Source organism: Corylus avellana, chromosome 3 (genome assembly GCF_965113065.1).
Source record: "Corylus avellana chromosome 3, dhCorAvel1.hap1.2, whole genome shotgun sequence".
Lineage (NCBI taxonomy): Eukaryota > Viridiplantae > Streptophyta > Magnoliopsida > Fagales > Betulaceae > Corylus > Corylus avellana.
Window position 1 is genome coordinate 9,476,850 of NC_142492.1, and position 26,706 is coordinate 9,503,555.

Here is a 26,706-nt window from a genome sequence, read left to right on the forward strand (position 1 = left end):
ACAGTCGGTTGAATTTTAAATTTCATTTTTTTATATGCAAATTACATTAGAGTACCTCTTTCTTTCTTCTTTTTTTTTTTTTTTTTTTTTTTTTTTTTAAATTCAATCTATTAAACTAACATCGATCTAAAATGCATGTGCTTTTAATATATATATATATATATATATATTGATGTCTTATAACCTGTTTTAAGACAAGTTACGTCAACCGTCAATCGGTATAAAATGAATCCATTTGCCTTTTGATAATATGAAAGACTGAAACCACCATTTCCTGCTAAGAACCACTTGCCAATTAAGCTTATGTGAAATTAAAACAAAAATATTTGAAGAAATTAAAAGAGAAAGAAAGAAGAAAAAAAAAAAAGTAAAAAAAAAAAAAAAAGGAAAGGAGAATTAAAAAGCAATCAAAATTGAGACAACAGAAGCAGCTTTATCTTGTTTCTTTTTCTGACCTCGCTTCCAACCCCTTTCATAGTAATGATTCTACAGCCACCTCTCTCTGTCTCTCTCACAACTCTTTTCTCAAAGGTCTTTAAAACGCTACAAAACTTGAATCCCCCCCTCCCCTTCTCTCTCTTTCTCTCTCTCTCTCTGTTTCATGTCTTTGTTGCTTCTTTCTCTTTCTCTGTGTATGTAAAATCTTTGTTTTTCTCAGACGTGGTGCAGAAAGTTGTGTGTCTCAGATCCCGATATACACAGTCTCTCTCTCTCTCTCTCTCTCTCGCTTTCATATACACCAGTAACGATAAAACTGTCTGCTTTCCTCTCTGCCTCTCCATCAAACGCACACAAACACCACAACTACACAAGAGTCTCTTTTGTGGTCCTGAGAACTGAACCCACAACCCCACCTTTCCTCTATATAATCCTCATCTCCTTTTCAAACCCCTTTCGTTTTTATTACCCATTTAATTAAATTACACACACTATCTCTCTCTCTCCCTTTCGTTTTTTTTTTTTAAATTTTTTTATGGACATAGAAATACAAGAAACAAGCCTGGGAATGATGGGTGGAGGCGGTGCTGGCGGTAGTAGTGGCGGTTTAGGTGGCGATATGGGAGTTTCCGGCGACCACAACCGCCAGCTCAAGGCGGAGATAGCTACTCACCCGCTATATGAGCAGCTCCTGTCGGCCCACGTGGCCTGCCTCCGTGTCGCCACTCCGATTGATCAGTTGCCGTTGATCGACGCGCAGATACAACAGTCTCACCATCTTTTGCGCTCCTATGCCTCGCAGCGTAGCCATTCCATATCTCCCCATGAGCGTCAGGAGCTCGACAGCTTCTTGGTAAGATGCTTTTCATGCTTACCCATTTCTTTGTTTTTCTTTTTTATTGGATATTTCTGTTATTTTGTTGATTTCTTATGAGGTTTAATTAACTTCAGGGTTTTTTGTTTTTTATTTTATTTTTTTGTACAGGCACAATATCTGTTGGTTTTGTGTAGCTTCAAAGAACAGCTTCAGCAACATGTCAGAGTCCATGCCGTTGAGGCTGTCGTGGGTTGCCGTGAAATCGAAAATACCTTGCAGGCCCTCACTGGTATGTCCTTTTTTTTTTTAGCTCAATGCAATTTCTTATTTCTGTTATTATTTTTCCTCAACCCTTGTATCATATATGACAATCTTTAGCTGCTTTTGTAGATTCAGGAAAAATCACTTCTTTTTGTTCGTACCATTTGGTTGAGATTATCTTTCTTTGCTTTTGATGTTTGATGGGTTCGGTAGGTAGACAGATAAGAGATGGTTTTTTGGGGTTCTTGCAAAGTTGGGTGTCCGAGTCGGAGGTGGGTGCTGTAGGACCTACCCCAGAAAATATCTATATAAGATATATTGGAAAAGGGTTAGTTAGTTCGGTGAAGAAGGTACTCCCACCACCAACAACCGATAATGTTGATTGAAGAATATTTGGTTTCAACGAATAATACTTTTAAGCCGTCCAAGGTTGCATGATGCATGAACTTTGTTGCTTCTTCATAAGTTAGAGATTTAGAGGCCTTAGATTGGTTTATTTGTAATGAGGTTTATAACTACTATGGCAATATATACATATGAGATTCAGCACACATGATCATAAAAAAACATGTGTTTAATGAGGATCATAGTGCATGTAATCCATCTTTTTGGCTGTTGATGATGGTTTTTTGAAGTAAAATTATATTACCATGCTTGCATATATAAGACTTTTTGACATAAAATTTCGAGTAATTCGTTGAGTTTTCCAGGTGTGTCTGGGCCTAGGGACGCATGCAACCTTATTATATTTCCGTACATCCAGATTGGAGCATTGACTAAACTCTTGCTTGGTTTCTATATCGGTCAAGAAGTTATTATTTACATGCGATAACTCTTAGTTAGCATTGAATACTTGCTATATATTTCAACTATCAATCAAGGAAATCATGGATCATAAATAAAGTAAAGAACTTTTCATTTTGCTTGGACCTTAAATTTATGATCATCCTAATCTAGTATGGGAAATGTTTAGGGCATTACTAATTTTACTATAAGAAACTTATTACAAATTGATGTGACCACCTATATGTATGCATCAACAACTTAATATATATCCAGAAATTGATGTGAATATATAGATTGCAATATCAGCTTGTAAGTGAAAGCAACCATATATAGCAATACTCAGCTAGTATTTATGTTCTAGTGGAATCCAATCTAAATGATTGAGTGGAAGAGAGGGCACCATTTATGCCATTGCTATTGTTAAATTTGAGTTAAGTACTAAACAAGGTATGAAAGGGATATCGTTGACAATTTCTTCAGTATAATATTTCATAGTTTTTAGTAGTGTTAGTTTTCGATCTCCTTTATATATATACGCATGTAGTATATACTTTAATGTCATTAGATGCAATGCTCCTTTGGTATGAAACTATCATTCTACATATGGCTTCAATCTGCATAGAAGGATTAGAAATATTAGCTATGCATATAATATAGTAGGTTTGGTGACTGCAAGGAACGTTTTACATCTTGGTCACCTTTTACATGCTCTGCTCTATATGTCAGTACTGCACTTGAAGTACTCAAATCATCCTCAATTAATCTGAGCTCATTATTCAAATTGGCTGAGGGCAAATGTTCGTGGTCATTTTCTTTAGCTATTAAACTAGCTAGCCTAGAAATCAAAATTTCAAATTAATGAAAAATATAACCTCAAATTGTAAGAATATTCAATATCACAAATATCAAATCTAAAGTAGAATTTATTAACAAAACTCTAAATATCACCAACCAGAATTTTGATTATGTTTAATTAAAAAGAACTCAAGTAGATATAAATCATGCCTTGTGGTATGAAAAATACACCTTCTACCACATGCCATGATTTGAGCAAAGTACCATCATCGTCTAGGTCTTTTGTATGGCTATATGCACACCTAAAAGAAGCCCAATAGGTGCATCATTCGAAGTAATTTATTTGATTAATTGTAATAATGTTATAAGTTTTGTAAGTTTAGATTTCTTTATAGGAGTTAATTTAAGGTCAAAAGTTCATTTATTACTTTTGGTAAGGAATTGTAGAGATTTTTGTCTTTTAGACCATCAAAGACGGGTGATGCCAATGACCTGATTGGAAAGATAAACTATCTATATATCTTTGGTAATCTAAGACCACCACAATTTAAAGCCTTTCTAACGAGAGAGACCAGTATGTATATTTTATTATAAAATTAAAGAACTATGCATTTCATGTACAACTGCAAGGAGGCTTTTTTTTTTGAACCTAATTTAGAATAAAAAAAAAAGTATTATATGGATCCAAAGCATGAGATAACTAGTAAGTTGGCTATGATACCGTATATCATGATCCTAGTCACTTTTGAGCTAGGCTTCCCTGTATATATAGTCACCTTGATATCCCAGTTTCATCTTGTATACACTTACGTGGGTTAACTCTTTCCAATTAATATAATTTGAAGTGTCTCACTATCTATATACTAATGAGAGTAAGTAAAGCTTTTCCTAAATTTATAACTTAATGCCCTAGACCTAAAATGGATCATAGTGGTTCATGGACCAGTGTCCTTTTGTAACCCCCCCTCTCTCTCTCTCTCTCTCACACACACACCACACTTTTGATGCTAATAGATAGACTTTGTTTTAGAGAGGATTTATATAAGAGTAATGCTAGAAGAAAATCTTTTGTTTCTCTTTTATCACTCTAAAGATAATGTGACTTTTAAAATTATCATTTGATCAAAATTCAATAGTAATCCATTCTAAATTTAATAGTAATTTTAAAAGCCATATCACATTTGAAGAAATAAGAAGAAGGGGGGGAGACATTACTCTTCACATAACCTATGACAAAAGTCTTCATGTTACTCTTCACATATCCTACGACAAAAGTCTTCATTCTAACATTACTCTTCACATAACCTATATATACTTGTATAGCTGGTTTTAGGAAATTAGGTCATGAGCTTCCCGGATGCTTTTGGTCATTTTGACTTTAAGATCCCAATTTTTAATTTAATAGATTTGAGATTTGAGTTTGGATTTATTCTAAATGTGATACCTCCATCACCCTTTCCGTTTAATAGAGATATTAGATATGATTCTTAAAATGCAATTATACCCCTCATAAGAAAATAATAATAAAAAGAATATAAAAGCGTTGGGACCTAGGGTCACCTAACCCAACCACAAAGGTAACCGTTGTTGGTTCAGTCATCTCCCAAACACCCTTGAATGTGCCCACTCCCTCCCGCCCCGCCCCCCCCTCCCCCTAACAAAGGGGGTGGCTTGTGGCCACCTCCTAACGAAAATGAGGCTCACGGCTGCCCCTTAAAAGAGGGTTAGCTCCTAGCCACCCTAGTAAAAGGAAACCACTCCCTTTGAATGAGGTAGTCACAAGTCACCCCCTCTAAACACAGTGGTGGTGAGCCACCTCACTGTTAAGGAGAAGCTACGAACCACACCTTTGTTGGGGGGTTTGTAGCCCGCCTGGTCAAAGGGTGGCTAGGAGATGACCGAGCCACTCACGGCCACTGTCGTGACTAGGGTGGGTGACTCCTAGGCCTAACATTTTTTCTTTATTTTATTTTTAAAAAATTATCAGATGCATAATTGTATTTTTACATCCATTTATGTTATCTATCGGCTTAAAAGCTTATGAAAGTCTAGAATTTAGAAATGGCTCAAACTTAGCTTTTAAATCTATATTAAATTAAGAAATGCGATCTTAAAATCAAAATAATTAAAAGTATTAGGCGTCCTGATCTGGTTTCCCTATTCTTTAGTACTAGTATGGTATGCTCTATTCTATATTTCAATTCTCTGAACAATAAATATTCAACTTATCTTATGACCATTAAATTAGGTGAGCCAAACTCCTCTTACATTACATTTTCTTTTTTGAAGTATGAAATCCCGTTACTTCCGTGAAGTGTTATAATATATGAGTTGAACTTTTTGACATAGAAATATGCTACACACTCTCATTCTTATACTCTCAAGTGCACATTCTTCAACGTTGGAATATGCATTTATAAATAGTGTTGGAGTATAAGTGTGTACATAATAGAATTTGGGATAAAAAGATATCGTATGATTCCAGTTGGTCACAAAGATGCATGGCTTATTGGCGTGACTTGTTTTCCAGGAGTGAGCCTAGGTGAAGGTACTGGTGCAACAATGTCAGATGATGAGGACGATCTGCAGATGGATTTCTCTCTTGATCAATCTGGTGCTGATGGACATGACATGATGGGATTTGGTCCGCTGCTTCCGACAGAATCTGAAAGGTCATTAATGGACAGAGTTCGACAGGAATTGAAGATTGAACTAAAGCAGGTGATATTATTAAAACTTTGTTCGGAATGGTCCTTAAAGATAATTTTCCTTGGTTTATAGACACGTTTGATTAGTGCAAACTTTAAACAAGACATGCAACATTTGATTAACGATCATATAGTCTGTTGTTGTTCGAATTTTATTTAAATAATTAATTTTTTTTTATTAACGTAATTTTTTAAGATAAATGGTGATTTAAACGTTCTTGCTATATATAGAGGGAAAATTTTCAATGAGTTTTGCTTTCTGAAATATGGAATTAATACTTTAAATGCCACTTAAGTGATGACTGATGGCTTTACAATCTTACTGTGCGAGGCTAAATCACAATTTGCTAACATTGTTTTGCAGGGTTTCAAGTCAAGAATTGAAGATGTCAGGGAGGAGATCCTAAGAAAAAGAAGGGCAGGGAAATTACCAGGTGACACAACTAGTGTGTTGAAAAATTGGTGGCAGCAACACTCAAAGTGGCCTTACCCAACTGTAAGCAATTATCAATCTCATCCTTTGTTTATGATTTTGAACAATCATAAGGTTCATATTCTTGCTGCCCACCCCCTTTGTATCTGCCACTGGTTTTCAGCATTTGAAAAGTGAACGAGTTTTCGAAAATGTTGCCAAATAGACTAGCATTAGACTTCATTTGAAATGCCAAATACAAATGGCTAGATTTTGAACAGGAAGTATGACACACAAAGGCTACTCTCTTTCAAGATTATCAGCTTTCAAACAGCCATTAATGTTATTTGTCAATGACCCATGTAGCTATCTAACATTTACAGGAAGATGACAAGGCAAAACTTGTAGAGGAGACAGGGTTGCAGCTGAAGCAAATCAACAACTGGTTCATCAACCAAAGGAAGCGCAACTGGCACAGCAACTCACAGTCGGTGACCTCTCTGAAGTCCAAGCGCAAAAGGTAGACAAAATCATCTTTAATTACATGCTGCAAATCAGGAAGCAAGAAGGACCAACTTACTTTTATGTCAATATATAGCTGTTGTTGACCATGGGAGGTAAATAGGGTGGCTGACTCTTGTACGTGGAAAGCTATGAAGGAACCGTTGGAGGTTAGTTGACTTCAAAGTCGGGTACAGAGAATGTAATAGATGGGAGTTTGAATAGCTTTACATAGCTTACACTACATTACATATATATGAGGTTGTAACTTCATGGTTTTAACTGCATGGGTAAAGTTACTTTTTTGCTACAATATTTGTGTTAATTGCCTCAATAATATCCATACTTATATTAGGGAAGGGGCTTTCTTATCAATTGTACCCAAACTTTAGAGGATCGGAATCTCCTACAATTGTCTATTTCTCGGCAATTAAGAAAGACATTTTGATGGAATTCACGTGTCCAAACAGATCTGGAGAGCCTGCCTCTAAAGAATTGTAATCGAATAATTTAAGTTCAATCCAATTCCATTGAAAAAGAAGTACCACATATATGCTAGAGCAGCAAGAAGGCTCCACCCTCCAAGTTTAAAAGTTTTTGTATTTAATTATTTTTTAAAAGGGTGTGAGGATCATTTCAAAAACTTCCTGTCTAAAAATAAATATCTCATTTGGCCTCTCAAAATTTTTCAGAAAACCCTCATGGGTCCTTCAAGACTAAATTTTAACCTCAAGAGAGCATGATGGAACCTTAAAAGAACCATCTAATCCCAATGTAAATCCCACCATGCGTATCAGGAAAGTGTAAATATCTTCGCATACTTTAAGCAGATAACTTTACCAAATACGCAATCCTAACTTTATAGGGATTCCAATTGGACTAATTAAAGGTTTAGTTAAATTTTAAATTATAGGATAGAGTCTACTTAATTTCCTCAAACTATCACCCCAATGACAATTTATTCTATAAACTATTAATTGCAACAATTTACCCCCAAAATGCCAAAACAATGACAATGTACCTCTAAGTTTTAAAAAATGATAAAATTACCCTTACTAAAATAAAAACAAAAATACTAAAATTTAATTTTCTTTCAAATTTGTAAGAGTATTTTTGTCTTATTGAAAATTTCATAAGGATAATTTTGTCATTTTGTTAGCATTGGGGGGTACATTATCATTGTTTTGGTAGTTTGGGGGGTAAATTGTCGCAATTGATAGTTTGAGGGGTAGATTGTCATTGTGGTGGTAGTTTGAGGGGGTTAAATGAACTTTACCCTAAATTTTATATATATATATATATATATATATATATATATATATATATTATTCACTTTTCAAAAATACTTAATATCTCACACTGCAAACGTGTCTGTGCGGTATTACAAATTATCTTAAAAACTCAAAAACTTAAATTGATAAAAAATTAATTATTTAATTAATATTTTAAGACTTTTACTGGGCCACTACCAAGTGAGAGGTTATGTGCTTATGATATATTGGGCTTGGGCATTCATTGACACATGGGGTGGGCTGGCTGGGCTAAGACTCTTACTACAAGCACCCAAACGAAAGACAAACGGGCCGAGACATCTACAAATCCTTCACTGATCATAGCAATTTGGGCCCATAAGGGGATTCTAATTACAACCTTAACCAAACCCAACCTAATTTAATTGTATTTGGTAGTTTAGTAACTTAGTGGTAGCTCGCAGAGACTGGAGCAGGAACCTACAATGAACAAGGATTTTCTCAATTTTGAATAAGATACTTTATATTTTAATTGGTGTATTTAATGGTTTATATGAAGTTAATATTAACACTTTTTTTTTTTTGAAAAAAATAATTAAATAATATGAAACAAATTACAATTAAAATGGAGAGGATCTCATTCCCCTTACAATTGGGGTCACGGTTTATTACTCTTATTCTTTTTTCTTTGAACAAAACCAATAAGAGGAGATCTCTTGCTTGAACAAGGACTCTCCTACCCAAGCATTTAACCTTTTCTCTTTGGGCAGGGGTTATGAGCAGGAGCTCCCTTGCTCGAGCAACTGCTTAGGCAAAGCCGCAAAAGCACGCCTCAATAGCTCCCTTACAAATTTTTTGTACTTATAATTTTTTTTTTTTTAAAACACGCCTCAACTGTTTGAACAAAGAAATTGTAAGGATCTAACTCCGTAGAGATAATAGCTAGTACTTTTTTAGTTACAATAGCTTTTCGTGGATTTTCCTTAAATTTAGAGAATAAGTTACGTTTTGTTTTTATATTCAAATAAACTTCACGATACCTTCCTTTATTCTTTACCTATACCATTTAAATATAATTTCAAATAAATAATAGTAAAAAGAAAAAGAAAAGTGAGAAAAAATAAAGCATATTTTTTATTTTATTTTATTAAAATGAAGGTAAAGTACAGCCTTAGATTTAAGGTAACACTTTTGGTCCCCTCAGATTTCCTTTGGTTTAGGAAATATTAAAGAAGTCTTTTGGAATAACTTCAATAAGGTTGTAGCACAAACTCACTCATTTGTGCCCCAATCAAGAACCTAAGCATTGAATGCATTAAGAAAAATAAACACAACTACTTAATTATATTAGGTTTAATTATTGTTTTTTTTTTTTAATTAAAAAAACAAATTTAGAGGCTATCAACAATCCAAGTGTGACAACCCAGAGGGAGGTGGTGGCGGTTCACCGCCACCTTTGGGGTGGCTCATGGGCCACCCCTGAGGTGGCTGGGGGTAGCTCGGAAGCCACCCCTGGCCTAGGGGTGGCTTGCCGCGGGCCACCCACCCCCAACCAGATCTAGGGGGCCGTGCGTCACCCCATGGGCTAGGGGTTGCGGTTGCCACCGCCCCCACTTCCCTTTGGGGTGGCTCGCTAGCCACCCCTTCTATTTTTTTTTTTTGAAAAAAAAAAACTTAATTTGTTTTTTAAGATTTTTATGGCTCATATTTTGGTATGATCATGTGTGGTTGTGTTTTTTTGACTAAGCTTAGGTTTAGTGTGATGGGCTTAGATGTCACCTTCTGATTAGTGGGCACAAAAGGGTTAATTTGTGCCACAATTGTATTGAAGTTGAGGAAACCAAATATTTTGTTAAAAAATATGCATAGTTTTCTCAATAAAAGAGCATTATGGCACATTTGGTATGTGGAATATTGGACCTTGGAATAAAATAGTTATCCCACTTATTTGGGGTTGCGCATCATTACTTCTCCTAAAATGAGAAATATTTTAGTTATTGCACTAAAAAATTGAGAGGAATAGAATAACATTTTCTTAAAAAAAAAATCAATGTTTTTTATGAACAAAAAAATGAGCATCATTTTATGGGTGGCCGACCATCTTTGTTGTTTTGTTAGGACGATTTTAGAACTAAGTTATTTTAAGAAGTTTGATTCAATTCGAGTGATCACGAGAAGGATCTGGCTTATTTGCTCCAGTTTAAAACTACAACAACAATTTAAGGGCTCAGATTTAACCAAACTCGAACTAACTCAAATATTGTTGTTTTTTTACCTACTATTTATAGAAGCAGACTTTTCGTTAGTTTTCTTTTTGATGCCGTTCAAGGAGGAAGGGCCGTACGAACAAAGCCAAAAAAAATAGAAAGCATCCCTCTTCTGTTTTGGATCCGGATCGTTTCTAGTCAATTTTGAACTCGAGAATATCCAGTTAATGGTTAAGATCTTTCTAGAGAGATCATAAGGCCATAAATAGGACATCTGCCTCATTAATAATAATAAAAAAATACATTATATATATTTTAAAAATAAAATAATTAAAAATTAATTAAAAACTTAAGGGGTGGCTGGCCACCCCATTGGGTGTGGCCGGACCACCCTCAAGGGCCAAATGATAATAATAATAATAAACAAATATATATTGATTTGGCCCTTGGGGGTGGCCTATCCACCCCCAAGGGCCAAAAAAAATTGATTTGGCACTTGGAGGTGGCCGATCCACCCCCAAGGGCCATGGGGTGGCTGGGGCCACCCCCAATCGGCCCTTGGGGTTGGCCAGAGCCACCCGATGGCCCTTGGGGGTGGATCAGCCACTCTATTGATTTGGCCATTGGGGGTGGCCAGCAACTCCTTAATTTTTTATTATTTTGTTTTTTTTTTAATAATTTTTAAAATATATACTATTTTATTATTATTTTTTTTTGTTAATAGGGCAGATGTCTCATTTATTGCATTAAAATTTCTTTAGAGAGATCTTAGTTATTAACTGAATATTTTTTAGTCTATTTTGAACTGGAGAGGATCCTCTACCCTCTGTTTTGGGTTCACACCAAGAGAGAGAGAAGTGCACAGGTTGGCCCTTTAGGGGTTCCAATCTTTCCCCAAAAGCTTCTTGAATATTCATTGAGCTCATGTCAAAAAAGAATATTCATTGAGCTTTTAAAAAATGTTGCTGGGTTAGTTTTTTGGGCTTTGACCCTATGGCAGGATGGGTGTTTTTGTTTGGAAATTTTCGGTGTGTTGTTATTTTGTTGATTTTAGTTTTAAATTGTTGTGGGTTTGTTCTTGTGATTTTTCAGTTGGGTTCAAACTCTTTTAGGACTTTATTTTTATTTTATTTTAAGTAACTCTTTTAGGACTTGTTGACATATGTCAAAAGATTGGAGCAACATCAACCACTTAAAAAACATTTAAGACCCTTTAATCACACACTGCCATGTGTTAGGAAGTCGTAAAAGAATTGAAAAAGATATTTAATTAGGGGGATAAATGTAAAATTAGTCATTGTGGTTGGCCTAAATTGCAAATCACTCCATGTGATATAAAATATAATTTATAGGTCTCTATAATTGGCCTAAATTACAAACAATTCAATGTGGTATAAAAAATAATTTATAGGTGCACTTAACCAATTTTCTCTAACTTAATTTAAATGAAAACTTTGTCACAATTTATTCACTTGAATGTTGTTTTATTTATTTTTCAATGGTTAGAAGATGTGATCGTCAAATTCTCGCAAATCGTGGCGAAGAAGATAAAAATGAGAGAGAGTTATGCCTAGAAAAATTTTGGGGATAGAAGAGATTATGTTAATTTATTGTAGTAGTATGACTTGGAGTGAGGGCTGATGTGTAATCTTAACTAGTGTCCTAAAATAATGTGAAAAATCCTAGTTGTTATTTTTTAAAGTCAGAAATTAATAATAACATATGTCCCGTTTTATTGAGCATGACGTGACATAGTAACATATTCTGTTAAGTTACTTAACACGAAAATTGAATTCAGGGAATAAACTGTTTTTGGTCTACCGTGAATACTTATAAATTATTTTTTATATCATAGGGAGTGATTTGTAATTTAGGCCAACTACAGGGACCTATAAATTATTTTGTTAATTATACTACATGGAGTTTTTTTTTATACCCTAAATATATATTTGATTTTTTTTTTTGAATTTTTAAAATTTTATTAATGATATTTTTTTAGTCTAGTTGAAAATTTTGAGTTGAGCTGAGAAAAGTAGATGTCAAACCAACAAAGAAAGAAAAAAAGTAGAGTTGGGAAAAATAGGCTTCCCAAACAAGCCTCACTTCTTCACACCAATGTTCTCACATCCATGGGTGACTTTCAAAATTATCATTAAATTTGTGATGGACATTTATTAAATTTTAATTCAATGGTAGTTTTAAAAGTCATATATGAGTGTAGAAAAATTTGTGTGAAGAAATCAGAGTGTGTGTAGCATTACTCGACTAACCATGTGGGGAAGCATATTCACTTTATCAATTGAAGCAACATCAAAGAATTTATGTAACATATTTTTTTTCATACCACAAACCATATGTCTTACTACTTAATTAGGAAATTGTTTATAGTTTGCTAAGCGATGTATAGTGTGTTCCATATTTATAACATGCTCTGCGTTCTAATTATTAGTTGATTTAGTTATCAGTTAGATTAGTTAGTTGGATTAGTAAAATCACAACTCATCAACTCTAAAAGTTTCGGTCGCAAAAAGAAAGAATAAAGAAAGAAAATGTGATCGTCAATTATATTGGATGTGCTGATTCTAATGTAAGATGGCCACCCTTTTTTTTTTTTTTGGAGGGGGGGTTAGCTCTCTCTTCCTGTGTATTAAGTATTGATAATTAATATCCAATATACGGGGAAGAAAGAATGAGAAATGCTTGGATTATAGAAAATTTACAATTTAAACTTTTAAGTAACTTTTATTTGGGTTGTCAAGTCACCATGATGTTGCATATATATGATGAGCAGAGAATTAAGCTTTTCCAATTGTGGTCCCATAATCCTTTCATTATAATATATCAGTCAAGTATGCTAGGGATCCGGCTTCTATGCGGTAGTGAAAACTACTGCATAGAAGCTGTTATGCAAAACGGCACAGTTTTGCATAACAGTCCATGCAAAACTGTGCCGTTTTGCAAAGAGTCAATAAAAAGATTTTTTAAGGGTTCACGCCGTTAGACTTGCAAGATGGAAAGTTGGAAACCCAGCTGCACAATGCACAAAAGAAACCAAGCGTCAGAGGAACTCTTCATAGAAGCTGATGAAAGCAAAAAATTGAATGTTCGAACTTACAGATGGATATTCAAGGTGAATAGAAGCAAAAAATTGTATGAAGATTTCTATTGAAGGGAAAAAAATCTGCATATTCAAGGTGATTCCTCCCGAAGGGGAAAAAAAGAGTGAAAATAGCAAATGGGTTTTCCCAAATTCTCTCTTAAAAAGAGAAATGTTTTGTCTAATTGAATGCAGAGAGAAAGGTACTAATCATCTTTAGAGGGTTTGATTACCGACGGGTCTAGTAGCGTCCATTTGACGAAGAGCCAAGCAAATTTTTAAGAGTATCGGGTCCAGCGGCCCACAACCTAGCATCTGGCTTAGTTGATTTTGAAACAATTTCATTTCTTTTTGTGGGGTAATTTGAGTTGGATTGAAGTGATATTGTGAGCAATGGGCATCTGGCTTTTGTTTTCATGTTGTTTAATGGAAGATAGTTTATGTTTGGTGCTTTTGCCTGATTAATTAGTCAAAAGGGCTTGCGTGATTTGGGTTTTTTTGGGGATTTTTAATTTCATCTGTGTCCAAAAAGTTGTTGAATTTCCAGTGCTGTTAATTTTTTTTAGGAATCTTCGTTGTAATTTTTTTTTGCAGGTTTCTTCCACCTCTGGACTTATGAACCTGGACTCACCGAGCCATGGTCGAGTCCGTTCTTCAGCTCCTTCAGAACGTCTACGTCCTCCCAATACGTCTTTGATTCTGCTCTCAATGACAGCCCCGTAACCATGATTAGCAGAACCGTAGAAGATAGAGGAATTTGGGAAAACCCACTTGCTATTTTCACTCTTTTTCCCCTTCGGGAGGAATCACCTTGAATATGCAGATTTTTTTCCCTTGAATAGAAATCTTCATACAATTTTTTGCTTCTATTCACCTTGAATATCCATCTGTAAGTTCGAACATTCAATTTTTTGCTTTCATCAGCTTCTATGAAGAGTTCCTCTAAGGCTTGGTTTCTCTTGTGCATTGTGCAGCTGGGTTTCTAACTTTCCATCTTGCAAGTCTAACGGCGTGAACCCTTAAAATCTTTTTATTGACTCTTTGCAAAACGGCACAGTTTTGCATTGACTGTTATGCAAAACTGTGCCGTTTTGCATAACAGCTTCTATGCGGTAGTTTTTACTACCGCATAGAAGCCGGATCCGTATGCTAGACCTGCAACTCTTTTACTATTTTTTAACATAAGTTAACATGTGATTGGAGCACTGTCAACCACTTAAAAATATTTAATAACCTAACTCCATTCACATATTTACATATGTCAACAAGTTGTAAAAGACTTAATTCAAATAAATTTGAAATCCATTACAAAATGGACATAACTCTTTAAAGAAAAGTTTCAATTTTGATTGATAAAATGATAATAGAATGCCAAAAGGCCCAAAACACAAGGCCAAATTTGACAAAGAAGTATCTCAAAAGAGTTGAACAAATAGGCTAATGAATGTACGTTCAAATTATACTTTAGGATACATTAGAAAAAGATGAATAGATAGATATATATAGGTCATAAAATATTCTTCACGATATCAGGACATGACAAACTTTTATTTGTTAAACTATGGAGAAGTACTTTATAAATTGGATTAAATTGGCAGCCATTCTGGAACGGGTATCATCAACTTGATTAGCTAGTGAAATTTTTTAGACCGAAATTTTTTAGATCGAGTGGAAATGTCCCTGTTATATTTCCACCCGCATCTTGGAATGTGTCACAGCCATGAAGAGGCTTCACTTTGACTGTTGGATAAACTTCCACGGGATACATTAATAGGTGACCCTTCATTTCCGTTACATCATCAGCTACATATTGTCTCCAGTTGAGCTCACTCATGGACCTTAGCCGCCTCACGCATTCAAGGCTCTCTGGTTGTTTGAAGCATTCTTCCAACACTCCAGTATGCTCTGCCCATAATGACATCCTGTATCCATAGATCTACAATGGCAACTTGTGTAACGCACTACAAAAATTCAATTTTTTTGTAACGGACCGTTTGTGACGTGTCAAGGCTGTTGACACGTTACTAAAGGTTAGTAACGTGTCATTGGTAACGTGTATGGGGCGTTTCCAAATTGGTCGTAACTACTAGGGATTTAGTAACGTGTCAGAAATTGACACGTTACTAAATGGTAACGTGTCAGTTTCTGACACGTTAGTAAAATTTTAGTAACGTGTCAATTTTGACACGTCACCAAATGGTGACGTGTCAAACTTGACACGTTACTAAAGTTTAAAAAATTATTAAAAAAAAAATTCCGGACAAAAATTTGAAATTTTTTTTTTTTCAAATTTTTCTTCCGGAATTTTTTTTTTTTTCAAATAATATTATGGAATTTGATTTTCAAAAATCCAAACCCAGCACAGTTGATATCATGAAATCTGATTTTTTTTCTTTCAAATAATATCATGGAATCAGATTGAATAAACCATCAAATAATATCATAGAACTCAAAATGCCTTGAATAAGTTTCAACAACATATACAAACATCTGCAGATCTGGAGCTCGAGCTCCATTTAGGCCTAATATTAAGCTATCTCCTTTTCAGCCTCTTCTTTGGCTTGTTTCAACCTAACCATTTTTTCTAACAATAGAAAGACAAGCTATATATATTAAACCCCAATATATTAATGCAAAACACAAGCTATATATATAATGAGGAATATATACCTGAGGAGATGGACGGAGAAATGCCGAACCTGCCGGAAGGAGTTGTCGGAGAGAGAGAGAGAGAGAGAGAGAGAGAGAGTACTGTGAGAAGAGAAAGGAGTTGCTGGAGAGGAAATTTCCTCTTCTTCGAAGCATGTGTTGGGGAGGTAGAAAAAAAAATAGGAGGAAAAAAAAGAAAGAAAGAGGGGGGAAAAAATATATTGGAAACCAGCTGGGCGCTGGTTCCCAATACCCTATTGTAACGTGTGGTTTATTGGACACGTTACCAATTTGGTAACGTGTCATAATGGCACGTTACTAATTGGTAACGTGCCATTATGACACGTTACCATTTTGGTAACGTGCCATAATGGCACGTTACCAAAATGGTAACGTGCCATTACCAAGCAGTAACGTGTCATAATGGCACGTTAACGTACACCTAGTGTCTTTGCCATATATAAATGTTATAGAAAGTTGTAATTTGTTAGGCTTTACCTGTCCATGTGGACTAGAATGTTTTGTTTCCCACGTATGATTAGGCTGACATGCACCAATTGCTATTTCAGTGTCTCTGGTGCCAGACATTGACCGCTGGTTGATATTTGCAGACCCCAGTATGACATACTCATCATCCACAATCATTCCTTTTGAGTGGACATAAATCATAAAACGCCTACTCTTCCGAGCAAGAGCCTGAAACATATATAAATGGAAACATGAGATTTGGAAAAGATCGAGAAAGCTGAAAACGGTAATCAGGCATATATATATATATATATATATATATATATATATATATATATGATGTACCTGCCAATAGAGAATCTGCAGAGTGGTAGGGTCTGTAGGATCACCTTCTGGCCGCATTGGGATAACAATATATGCAGAGAATCTCTCATTCGCTTTTATTTTGTTGGCGATTTTGAGAGCGATTTCCATCGGTATTAAATTGTTTGAACCTGTACGTAGATAAATATATTTTAGAATAACTATCTACTGTTCCTTAATTTGTTCTTAATCTCATATATTAGAATCCCTCACCTATATCTTTGTGAGAATCCCAGTTGAATGAGGATCCGAGGAAGAACTGGTTCTCAATATAAATGAATTTTTGGGCAGCACGGATTGCATTCACATATGCTGTATGGATGCTCATGTCTATACGTACATTCTTCCCGCATACAAGATTCTGTTACAAGAATGTTAACACAATATTAGTCCATCAACCTTCATTCTAACAAAATCAAATGCATTATTTTTATAAGCAAGCTAAAAAAGCCAAAGATTTTCCTCACCTTTTCCGTAGCATCTTTTGGGTCCTTTGGAAATCCTTTCACAGAAATGGAATCAATTGAACGAAAAACCTTCATGTACGTGTGGAAAAATTTTACACAATTAAAAGAAAGAAAGAAAGAAATGATCAAGAATTGAAAAATCTAACTCCCATATATATATAGAAGATTGACATCCAATATACCTGTACATGCCAATCCTCAGTGTTAGGAAATTAATCCTATTTCCCAAGACCCGTGAGATGCGAAAAATAAGAAGAATGCGGAATAACAAAGATAAGCAATCACACACGACACAAAGATTTAAGTGGTTCGGCTTAACAAGCCTACATCTACTGGCGGAGACGACCCGGAGAAAATCCACTATCAAAAGATGGAGTACAAAAATAGTAGAGAGAAAATCACTCAGATCCCAAAGCCCCAATACACCCAAATCTCACTATCACACAAGAAAGATTATTCCTAAAATAGAATACAAAAGACAGATGTACAAACTCTTCTTTTGCTGGAACGGATGGCAGCTGATCTCTATTTTCTTCTCACTCTGCAGCACCTTTTTCTTCTAATCACTTGTTTTTGGCTCCCCCAAAAACCACCAAGAAGAAAACACTCTTGCTGCCCTTGTATCTCCTTCTCTCAAATTCTCTCATTTTTCTCCTCCCTTTGGTGCTTCACGTTTTTGGCATACACAAATTCACCTTGTGCTCTGTTCCTTATATAGAAGCTTTAACTCTCCTTTTACATGTTGGTCTAGGACTCCTACTATAAATCAAACAAGAAGTCCAATTACACATAGGAGAAGGACTCCAAATCAAACTTGGACAAAAGTCTCCTAAACCCAAAAGGAGTAGAGAACTAGTGGGGCCCACGTGTGATGGGTGGCAAGTCACACCTAACAATCTCCACCTTGACTTGAATCCCATCAAGTCTACCAAAACGTGTCTCCTCCAGATGTCTCCGCCTCAGCCCCCAAGGGCAATCACACTCTGCAAGTGTCCCTCAAGTCCAAGCGCCTCTTGAACTTGAGCGTAGGACCTGATTTAGACATAACACCATGCCTCCCTATTTGTCCCGTCGACCATACAGCTTTATCCGATGACTCTTTCTTCCTGTAGACCCATCTGCGCCCTTTAGACTTCTTTCCCTTGGGTAATTCTGTCGATTCCCAAGCTTTACCATTCCGTAGTGACTCCACCTCTTTCAGCGTACCATTCTGAACAGATGATGAATCTCCACTGCAAGCTGTTAGAGCAAAAGAAACCATATCCTCAAAGCCATACCTCTTTGTTGCTTTTCGATCACATTGTTCTTTGCTTCTTCTTAAAGAATAAGACTTTTCCCGGTGCTGTAAGTCTCTTGAAGATTCTCTGTCATCACATTCCTCCGTGAGTGAACACTGTTCATCATGCTCCACCTCCACGAATTGTTTTTCTTTCTGCACTGTACTTTCAAAAAGATCATCTAAGTTAACAAACTCAGACTTCTTCGGTTCCTGCTCTGTAACTTCAGGTTCTGCACTTGACCCATCCTTGTACATAGCACACTCATTAAAAGTCACATTCCGACTTCTAATGATCTTCCGATTTTGATCATCCCAAAATCGATAACCGAAGGCCTCATCTCCATATCCAATGAAGAAACACTTTCTAGATTTAGCATCTAGTTTACTCTGAGAATCAGACTCATCATGGACATACGAAGCACAACCAAAAACTTTCAGATGTGAAAGATTTACCTCTTTTCCACTCCAGACTTCTTCCGGTAGTCTATAGCTCAGGGGAACGGAAGACCCCCTATTTATCAGGTATGCAGCAGTGCTCACTGCATCAGCCCAGAAAGTCTTTGGTAACCCAGCATGCAATCTCATACTCCTGGCACGCTCATTGAGAGTCTTGTTCAAGCACTCAGCCACGCCATTCTGCTGCGGCGTTCCCGGGATAGCTTTCTCCATTCTAATCCCATTCACTGCACAAAACTGTTTAAACCCCCTGTCTTCGTATTCTCCTCCATTGTTTGATCTCAAACGCTTGAGCTTCAAGCCTGTTTCAGTCTCAACCATGGCCTTCCATTTCTTAAAAGTCTCAAATACATCAGATTTACTTTTCAAGAAATAAACCCATACCTTCCTGCTTGAGTCATCAATAAATGTGATGTAATACCGCGAGCCTCCAAGAGATGCCACTGGTGCTGGACCCCACAAATCTGTGTGTACCAGCTCCAGCTTTCCAAGCTTAGCTACTTTGCCAACTTCCACGAAACTCACCTTCTTTTGCTTCCCGATGATGCAGCCTTCACACAAATCAGACTCAACTGACTTTAACCCCGGTAGTTTTCCTTTTGACATAAGTACCTTCATCTCTTTCCCGCTCATGTGCCCAAGCCTTAGGTGCCATAGTTTTGAGTCAGCAGTCGTATCTACAACAGCATCTGTATCCTTGCTGTTCGTGGTCATATAGAGAGTATTTGTTTTATGACCAGTAGCCAAAATCATGGCTCCCTTGCTGACCTTCCACTTTCCACCGTGGAAATAAATAGAATGCCCTTCCTCATCAAGCTGTCCCACTGAAATCAGATTCTTTTTCAGCTCCGGAACATGCCTGACCTTTTGCAACTTCCATACCGAGTCACTGTGAACTCTAATGCGAACATCGCCTAGGCCCACAACATCCAGCGCCGTTCCGTCAGCCAAATACACCTTCCCGAAATCTCCAGCAACATAGTTCTCGAGAATTTCACGGATCGCTGTCGTATGAAAAGGTATTCCTGAGTCTAAGACCCAAGAATCAAGGGGACTGTCAACAGAAAGAAGTAGGGCATCATATACTTCTTCTGTCACTACGTTTGCATAATCATTCTCAGTCTCCTTCCGCAGTTCCCTGCAATTCTTCTTGTAGTGGCCAGTCTTGCCACAGTTCCAACACTCAGGTTGTCGGTCGAATCTAAATTTGCTTCTCCCTTTTCTGGAATTTGATCTGCCTTGACCAGAGTTTCTATCTTGTCCTCTGCCCCGAGTCTCGAGGTTTAAAGCAGCACCAGAACAAGAGGCTTCACCCGCATCTCTTCTGCGAACCTCTTCACTGATAATCAAATCTCTGACGTCTTCATAGCTCAGTTTACTCTTTCCTACAGAGTTACTCACAGCCATCCTCACTGCTTCCCAGCTATTTGGCAAAGATGCCAAGACGATCAACGCGTGAACCTCATCATCAAAATTAATTTTCACCGAGGATAATTGATTTGTGATGGTGTTGAACTCATTGAGATGATGTGCCACCGAAGCTCCTTCCGCCATCTTTAGGTTGAACAATTTCTTCATCAGATGCACCTTGTTGTTAGCCGACGGCTTCTCATACATGCTTGACAAAGCCGCCATTAGACCTGCTGTGGTCTTCTCCTTTACAACATTGTGTGCAACTGATTTTGACAGTGATAACCTGATAACTGCTAGGGCTTTACGATCAAGCAGAGCCCACTCGCTATCATCCATGTCGTCGGGTTGTTCTTCCAAAAGAGGTTGATGAAGATCCTTCCCATAAAGAATATCTTCAATCTGTACCTTCCAAAATCCAAAATCTTTGCCGTCGAATTTCTCGATTCCCATCTTTCCTTCTTCACCTGCCATCGCTCCCACTCGAACCAACAGCTCTGATACCAGTTGTTAGGAAATTAATCCTATTTCCCAAGACCCGTGAGATGCGAAAAATAAGAAGAATGCGGAATAACAAAGATAAGCAATCACACACGACACAAAGATTTAAGTGGTTCGGCTTAACAAGCCTACATCCACTGGCGGAGACGACCCGGAGAAAATCCACTATCAAAAGATGGAGTACAAAAATAGTAGAGAGAAAATCACTCAGATCCCAAAGCCCCAATACACCCAAATCTCACTATCACACAAGAAAGATTATTCCTAAAATAGAATACAAAAGACAGATGTACAAACTCTTCTTTTGCTGGAACGGATGGCGGCTGATCTCTATTTTCTTCTCACTCTGCAGCACATTTTTCTTCTAATCACTTGTTTTTGGCTCCCCCAAAAACCACCAAGAAGAAAACACTCTTGCTGCCCTTGTATCTCCTTCTCTCAAATTCTCTCCTTTTTCTCCTCCCTTTGGTGCTTCACGTTTTTGGCACACACAAATTCTCCTTGTGCTTTGTTCCTTATATAGAAGCTTTAACTCTCCTTTTACATGTTGGTCTAGGACTCCTACTATAAATCAAACAAGGAGTCCAATTACACATAGGAGAAGGATTCCAAATCAAACTTGGACAAAAGTCTCCTAAACCCAAAAGGAGTAGAGAACTAGTGGGGCCCACGTGTGATGGGTGGCAAGTCACACCTAACACTCAGGATCATTGTGACTTTGAGAAGAAATATCTCTCATCCCATTAATGATATCAGCATAATAGCTTTCAAATTTGTGTTGCGCATCATGATGTTGTTTTGATGCCTTCAACCAGCGCTCCTTAAAATTGATGAGGATGTCACATGCGGCAGGACCATCAATACGAGAATGCAAATCATGCCATGGTTGTCTTGGACAACCAACAGCAGCAGGCTCCTGTTTAAGTTACAAATCAAATATGTTAAAATTAATGGGGATAAAATTAAAACCACGTGGTGTTCATCATTATACTTTAAAAATTGATCCTATCTCAGAGGTAAAATGAGAAAAACTTAAAATATATACCCAGCTGCAGCTTAGAGAACTTTTGTGAACACACCTACGTACGTACGTTAAACCACCCTAGATTAGCATGTAGGTTAGCTTAGTGGAATGGATTAAAGACCCCTTAACAAAACATTATAGTTTCTAAAAGTTCATTTTCATCTTCAATGACATTCATGGTTCAATCGTTTAATACATGGCATATTGTGGCGTTTCACGTCGTCTGGATATGGAGATGATTATGTGCTTATAGGGATACTTGACGAAGAGAATAAATGAAGAAAGTTATAGAGAATTTAAATCCTTGCATTAGCACTCAGATGGCTTGGCTTGCTTCGATATCAAGAATTTCTCTTAATTAGCTGGTGAATAGAGCTTCTTTGTATGAGGAACGCTTGAAGGAGACTGCAACAACTTTTGAGGGGCAGAATATATAAGAGGAGACCTTAGAGACTCCCTCAAGGACACCTTATAGGGAACAATGTAAGATTGGCACCAGAGTGTTTTATTGGTGTGGACAACCAGGGCACTTCAAAAGGACCGCACAGTTAAGGGTGTGGCTCCATAGCAAAGGAATGCATAGAGGCCACTAGCTCCAGCACAAGTTTATGTACTCAATCCAGAAGAGACAAAGACGGAATTTAATTAAGGTGGTAACAAGTACTATCCGATCCCTGTCTTTGAACTATTTTTTAGTAAATTGGTGATTAAAAAGAAGGGAATGATGGATATATTGTGTGAGTTTTATAAAACTAGATCACACAATATACTATAGGGATAATGGTAGGACATATCCATCACACAATATATTCATCACAATAATGGTAGGACATATTCATCACACAATAAACTATCCATTGAATGATGGATATGTCCTACCATTATACAGGTTGACCCTATGGTTCATAGTTTATTTTATGTTGTTTGACCTTAAATCCAATAGTTTTATAGGTGACTGGCGCAACCATGTATGTGTAGTGGTCACAATAGATGTTATCGTTAGCGTGTAGATCATCCGGGGTTAAATCCGATCTGAAGACTAGCGGTGACGGTATGCGAGCTCCACCGGGACACTGATGTTGTACTATAGGGTCTCATGGGATAACAAAAACCCTATTAAGAAGGAATAAGGGCTCGAGTAAACCATATGAACTATTCTCTTTAAACATCATATACTATATCTATAATGCATCAACATGATATTTTGCCTTGTCATTTAATAGAGGAACCCATCATTTCATATTATTGCATTTGACTTATCAAAATTTTACAAAGTAACTGAGTTTACCATATGATAACATGTTTTCCCTATGTTAATTTGGAGCATTCTGGCTAGCCATATCAGTACTATTATCCGAATAAAACAAGTTAATTTAAAACTTTCCTAGAATTACTTATAAAAGTCAATTTCACATAATAAATAAACAATGTAGGACCATGAACATTTCTTACAAACCGTATACTCTCTATGTGGGCTAATCATCTTCTCAATATGAGATTGGAGTTGTGTTACAAACTTCTCCCTTAAACCCTTGACGTCCCTGACATTGTCACTTCATGTGGCACATTACTAGATGACTCTGATACCATTCGCAACAACTTAGGGAAAAACATAATTAGTCACATCAGCGCTATCACCCAAAAATGACTAATCAATTTGAAGCTTCACTAAAATTACTTATAAAACCCAGTTTTACCTAATAAGTACTAAACAATGTCGGACTTAGCACCCATGAGCATCTCTTATCAATCACACACTTTTTATGTAGGCTACTCATCTTTCCAATATGTGACGGGGGTGTTACACCTAGCCAAGCTAGTTTTATATAAGTTCGATCCAGGTATGTCAAATTATTTGTGATCTCATGTTGAAAAATATGACGAATTCATGGAGTTTCTTTTGATGTTTTACGACCTTCAAATTTCAATGTGATCCTGTCATGAGGGATTGTTCAATTGTAGTTGTGAACTCGTCTTTAATGTTATTCAAGATTGTGAAATCACTTTTGATGACGTTTATCATCTACTATTTTGGGATAGTTAGTTAATTTAGATTTGTGTTAGTTTGGAAGTTTTAATTAAGACTTGGCCGGTAATATTTTATATTTAACTTTATATGACTGATCTTAGACCGAAACACTTGAGCTTAAGTTATTATTATTATATTTTTTGAAATGGGATTCTGGGATTTCATTAAACCAAAACTCCTTGTTCTACAATTACAATGTCCCTAATGCATGGGGTATTTGGTCACTCCAACAAACATCTTCTGCGATGGTCAACGCCATTTTGGCTAGTCGATTTGTAGCTTCATTCGCCTCCCTTTTCACGTGGTTGATGCTCCAACTTTGAAAACCTTGGACGATAGACTTGGCGTCGTCGATCAGGTGCCCATAATTGCTCCAACATTTGCTGTCACTGCATAAAGCTTTCACCACCTCCAGGGAATTGCCTCTATATTTGCGTGGGATAAACCCAATTGCACGCCCTCTAACTTGAGCTTAAGTTAGGCTATGTTATGTTATGATGCTTTTTAGTATACTTTAATTTGGTTATTATTTATTCATGAGATTTAGGGTTGGCTATTTTATTATGCAAGTGTTAAAGGCTTCCGTCGTAGGCTCTCTAATGAGGATTCTAAGATTTATTGGCCCTATTTTTTGGTAGATAATATGAAGATTAATTAATTATCAGTTAATTAATTTCTTAAGACATTACATCACCAATTGCTAATGAAGCTGTAGTAGTATATGTTTTGTTTGGCAAAGCCTTTTCCTTAGACATTGTAGTTGATTGAGATTTATGTGAAAAAAAAAAAAAAGTAAGAATGTTTGGTATAAAAAAGTGAAAAAAGTGGTATGGAAAAGAGAAAAAGTTATATTTTGTAGTGATTTTTTTATTTGAAAATAATTAAAAGTGAATTGATGTGATATAAAAAGTGAAAAAAGTTAGAATATTTTGATGTTGATTTTTTTGGGAAATTGTGATAAACAGTAACTAAGAAAAAAAAAAAAAAGGCTTTGCCAAACAAAGCCATATATGTTAATATGTTATCCCTGTGGATCGAGTGGTACGGTTATATATATATATATATAATCTTTGCTAGATATTTCATAGGATAAATAAAGGAGAATATTAAGATTCCCAATTATGGATCGACTACAATTAATAAGGGACATGGAGAAAATTAATTGAATAATTTACCTTGAAGGTAGGGTTATTATAATCGCCTTTGTGCACAGTTTGTAAAGTCCTGAAAAGAGGATGTTTCGGAGTGTCATATCGGCCCATGCATAGATCAAGACCTCCAACAAATGCCACGATCTTTCTTTTAGAGTCACCTGCATCAGCATCTAGAATCACTATTTTCTGATGATGGGAACGGGGTCAAAAGAATGAAGGTCACTTCGAGTATGATGGGGCCATACCTGAAGCATACTACAGACAGAGTGAGCGCGGCAGCTACGATTCAACCGCCAGAAGAGAGTATTACAGCGGTTTCACCTATGAAGATCAAGGCGGTTACGGTCCATTGGGGCGATTACAGGGTTCAGGATGGCCTCAGTTACCAGAAAAGTTATGGTCACCTAGATTATGGTCTCTATTGCCCCCACGGCGAACCAGGAAGCCTATTCTATGACAGTGGCCAGCACCAGAATGAGAGTGCTTACGACCAATACACTAGGGGGTATTCGGAGTACATGGAGCCCTATGAGCTGACTGGCAATAGCATGCAGTACGCCCCTAAGTACGGCAAAAGGATGATGTACGAGCATTAGAACAACGAAGAGTGATACACGCCAAAAGAAGAAGCTGCAGAAGGAGCTTATGGGGGGTGAAGTTGGAGCCTGGACAGGGGGCCAAGCCCACAACAGGCAGCCCGAGCCCCTGGTGCATCAGGAAGATTGGCGAACCATGTATAGTGAACTAAAAGATGAATGCAGGGCCATGGCTCGCCAGATGAAGGGAAAGAAAATTGCGATAGAAGACGTTCTGGAAAGCACGAACTTGCCCTTCACACAACGAGTGTTGAGTCATTCGCTGCCCGCCAAGTTTAAGGTCCCAACCATTACTCCTTACGATGGAACCGTTGATCACATGGAACATCTCGAATCAGTCCGAACTCATGTCGCCCTTCGAGGGAGACCGGATGAGATCGCTTGTAGGGCTTTCCCTCTAACCTTGGCTGGATCTGCGCATGAGTGGTTCGCCAGCCTTCCTCCGAACTCCATAGATAATTTCACAAGTCTCGCCAGGCTTTTCTTAACTCAATTCATGTCTACACATAGGCAGAAGATGCTTGTCACCTACCTAATGATGATACAGCAGAAAGATTTTAGGATTTTTAAAAGACTACATGGAGCGCTTTCAGAAAGAAAGGCTTCGAGTCGCGACGGCACTGGGAGACTTAGTCCTAATGGCCCTCTCGAATGGGATCCTCCCCTAGAGCCCTCTGGCCATGGAAGTGGCGCTCAAACCCCCGGCGAGCCTCTAGGAGTTCATGGAGAAGGCGGTCGAGTATATCAATGGAGAAGAAATCATACGGGCCCTAACGGCGGCGAGGAGGACCACGACAGGGATCCTTAAGAAAGACGCCCCTAAAGTTAGCCTGTCGCCAAAGAAAGGATTATTCAGGAAAAGGGGCGACAAGGGGAAGCAGGTTGTCCCACGAGAACCCAATTTCACCCCGTTAAACGCCAGCCTAGTTGAGGTACTACGCGAGGTCATGGCGATCTCGAAAGCGAGGCAACCTCAGCCTATGAGGGCCTCCACCGACAAACGAAACTTGAACAAATATTGCAAATACCACCGGGATC

The 26,706-nt window shown here is 37.1% G+C and overlaps 1 protein-coding gene and 1 pseudogene across 2 annotated transcripts; one reads left to right on the forward strand and one right to left on the reverse strand.

The window, feature by feature from the left end:
- Positions 1-519: 519 nt before the first annotated feature.
- On the forward strand, positions 520-7,077 carry KNAT7 (homeobox knotted-like protein). Of its 2 annotated transcripts, XM_059585635.2 has the most exons (6): positions 520-1,291; positions 1,424-1,544; positions 5,628-5,818; positions 6,170-6,301; positions 6,601-6,737; positions 6,816-7,077. In XM_059585635.2, exons 1-6 carry the CDS (start codon positions 974-976, stop codon positions 6,823-6,825), a joined length of 909 nt encoding a protein of 302 aa, XP_059441618.1. In that variant the 5' UTR covers positions 520-973; the 3' UTR covers positions 6,826-7,077. The 2 variants fall into 2 exon arrangements, with proteins under 2 accessions (XP_059441618.1, XP_088370389.1); XM_088514263.1 differs by having other exon boundaries at positions 523-1,291; positions 6,601-7,077.
- Positions 7,078-14,899: 7,822 nt separating this feature from the next.
- On the reverse strand, positions 14,900-25,264 carry LOC132174368 (phospholipase D beta 1-like; annotated as a pseudogene).
- Positions 25,265-26,706: the final 1,442 nt, after the last annotated feature.

What these genes read in the sequence shown, in the direction of transcription:
- KNAT7 (XM_059585635.2), top strand. Translation starts at nt 974, where the DNA reads ATGGACATAGAAATACAAGAAACAAGCCTGGGAATGATGGGTGGAGGC. An exon ending in TACCTTGCAGGCCCTCACTG is followed by an intron (nt 1,545 to 5,627) that starts GTATGTCCTTTT and finishes CTTGTTTTCCAG; the next exon opens with GAGTGAGCCTAGGTGAAGGT. An exon ending in TGAAGATTGAACTAAAGCAG is followed by an intron (nt 5,819 to 6,169) that starts GTGATATTATTA and finishes ATTGTTTTGCAG; the next exon opens with GGTTTCAAGTCAAGAATTGA.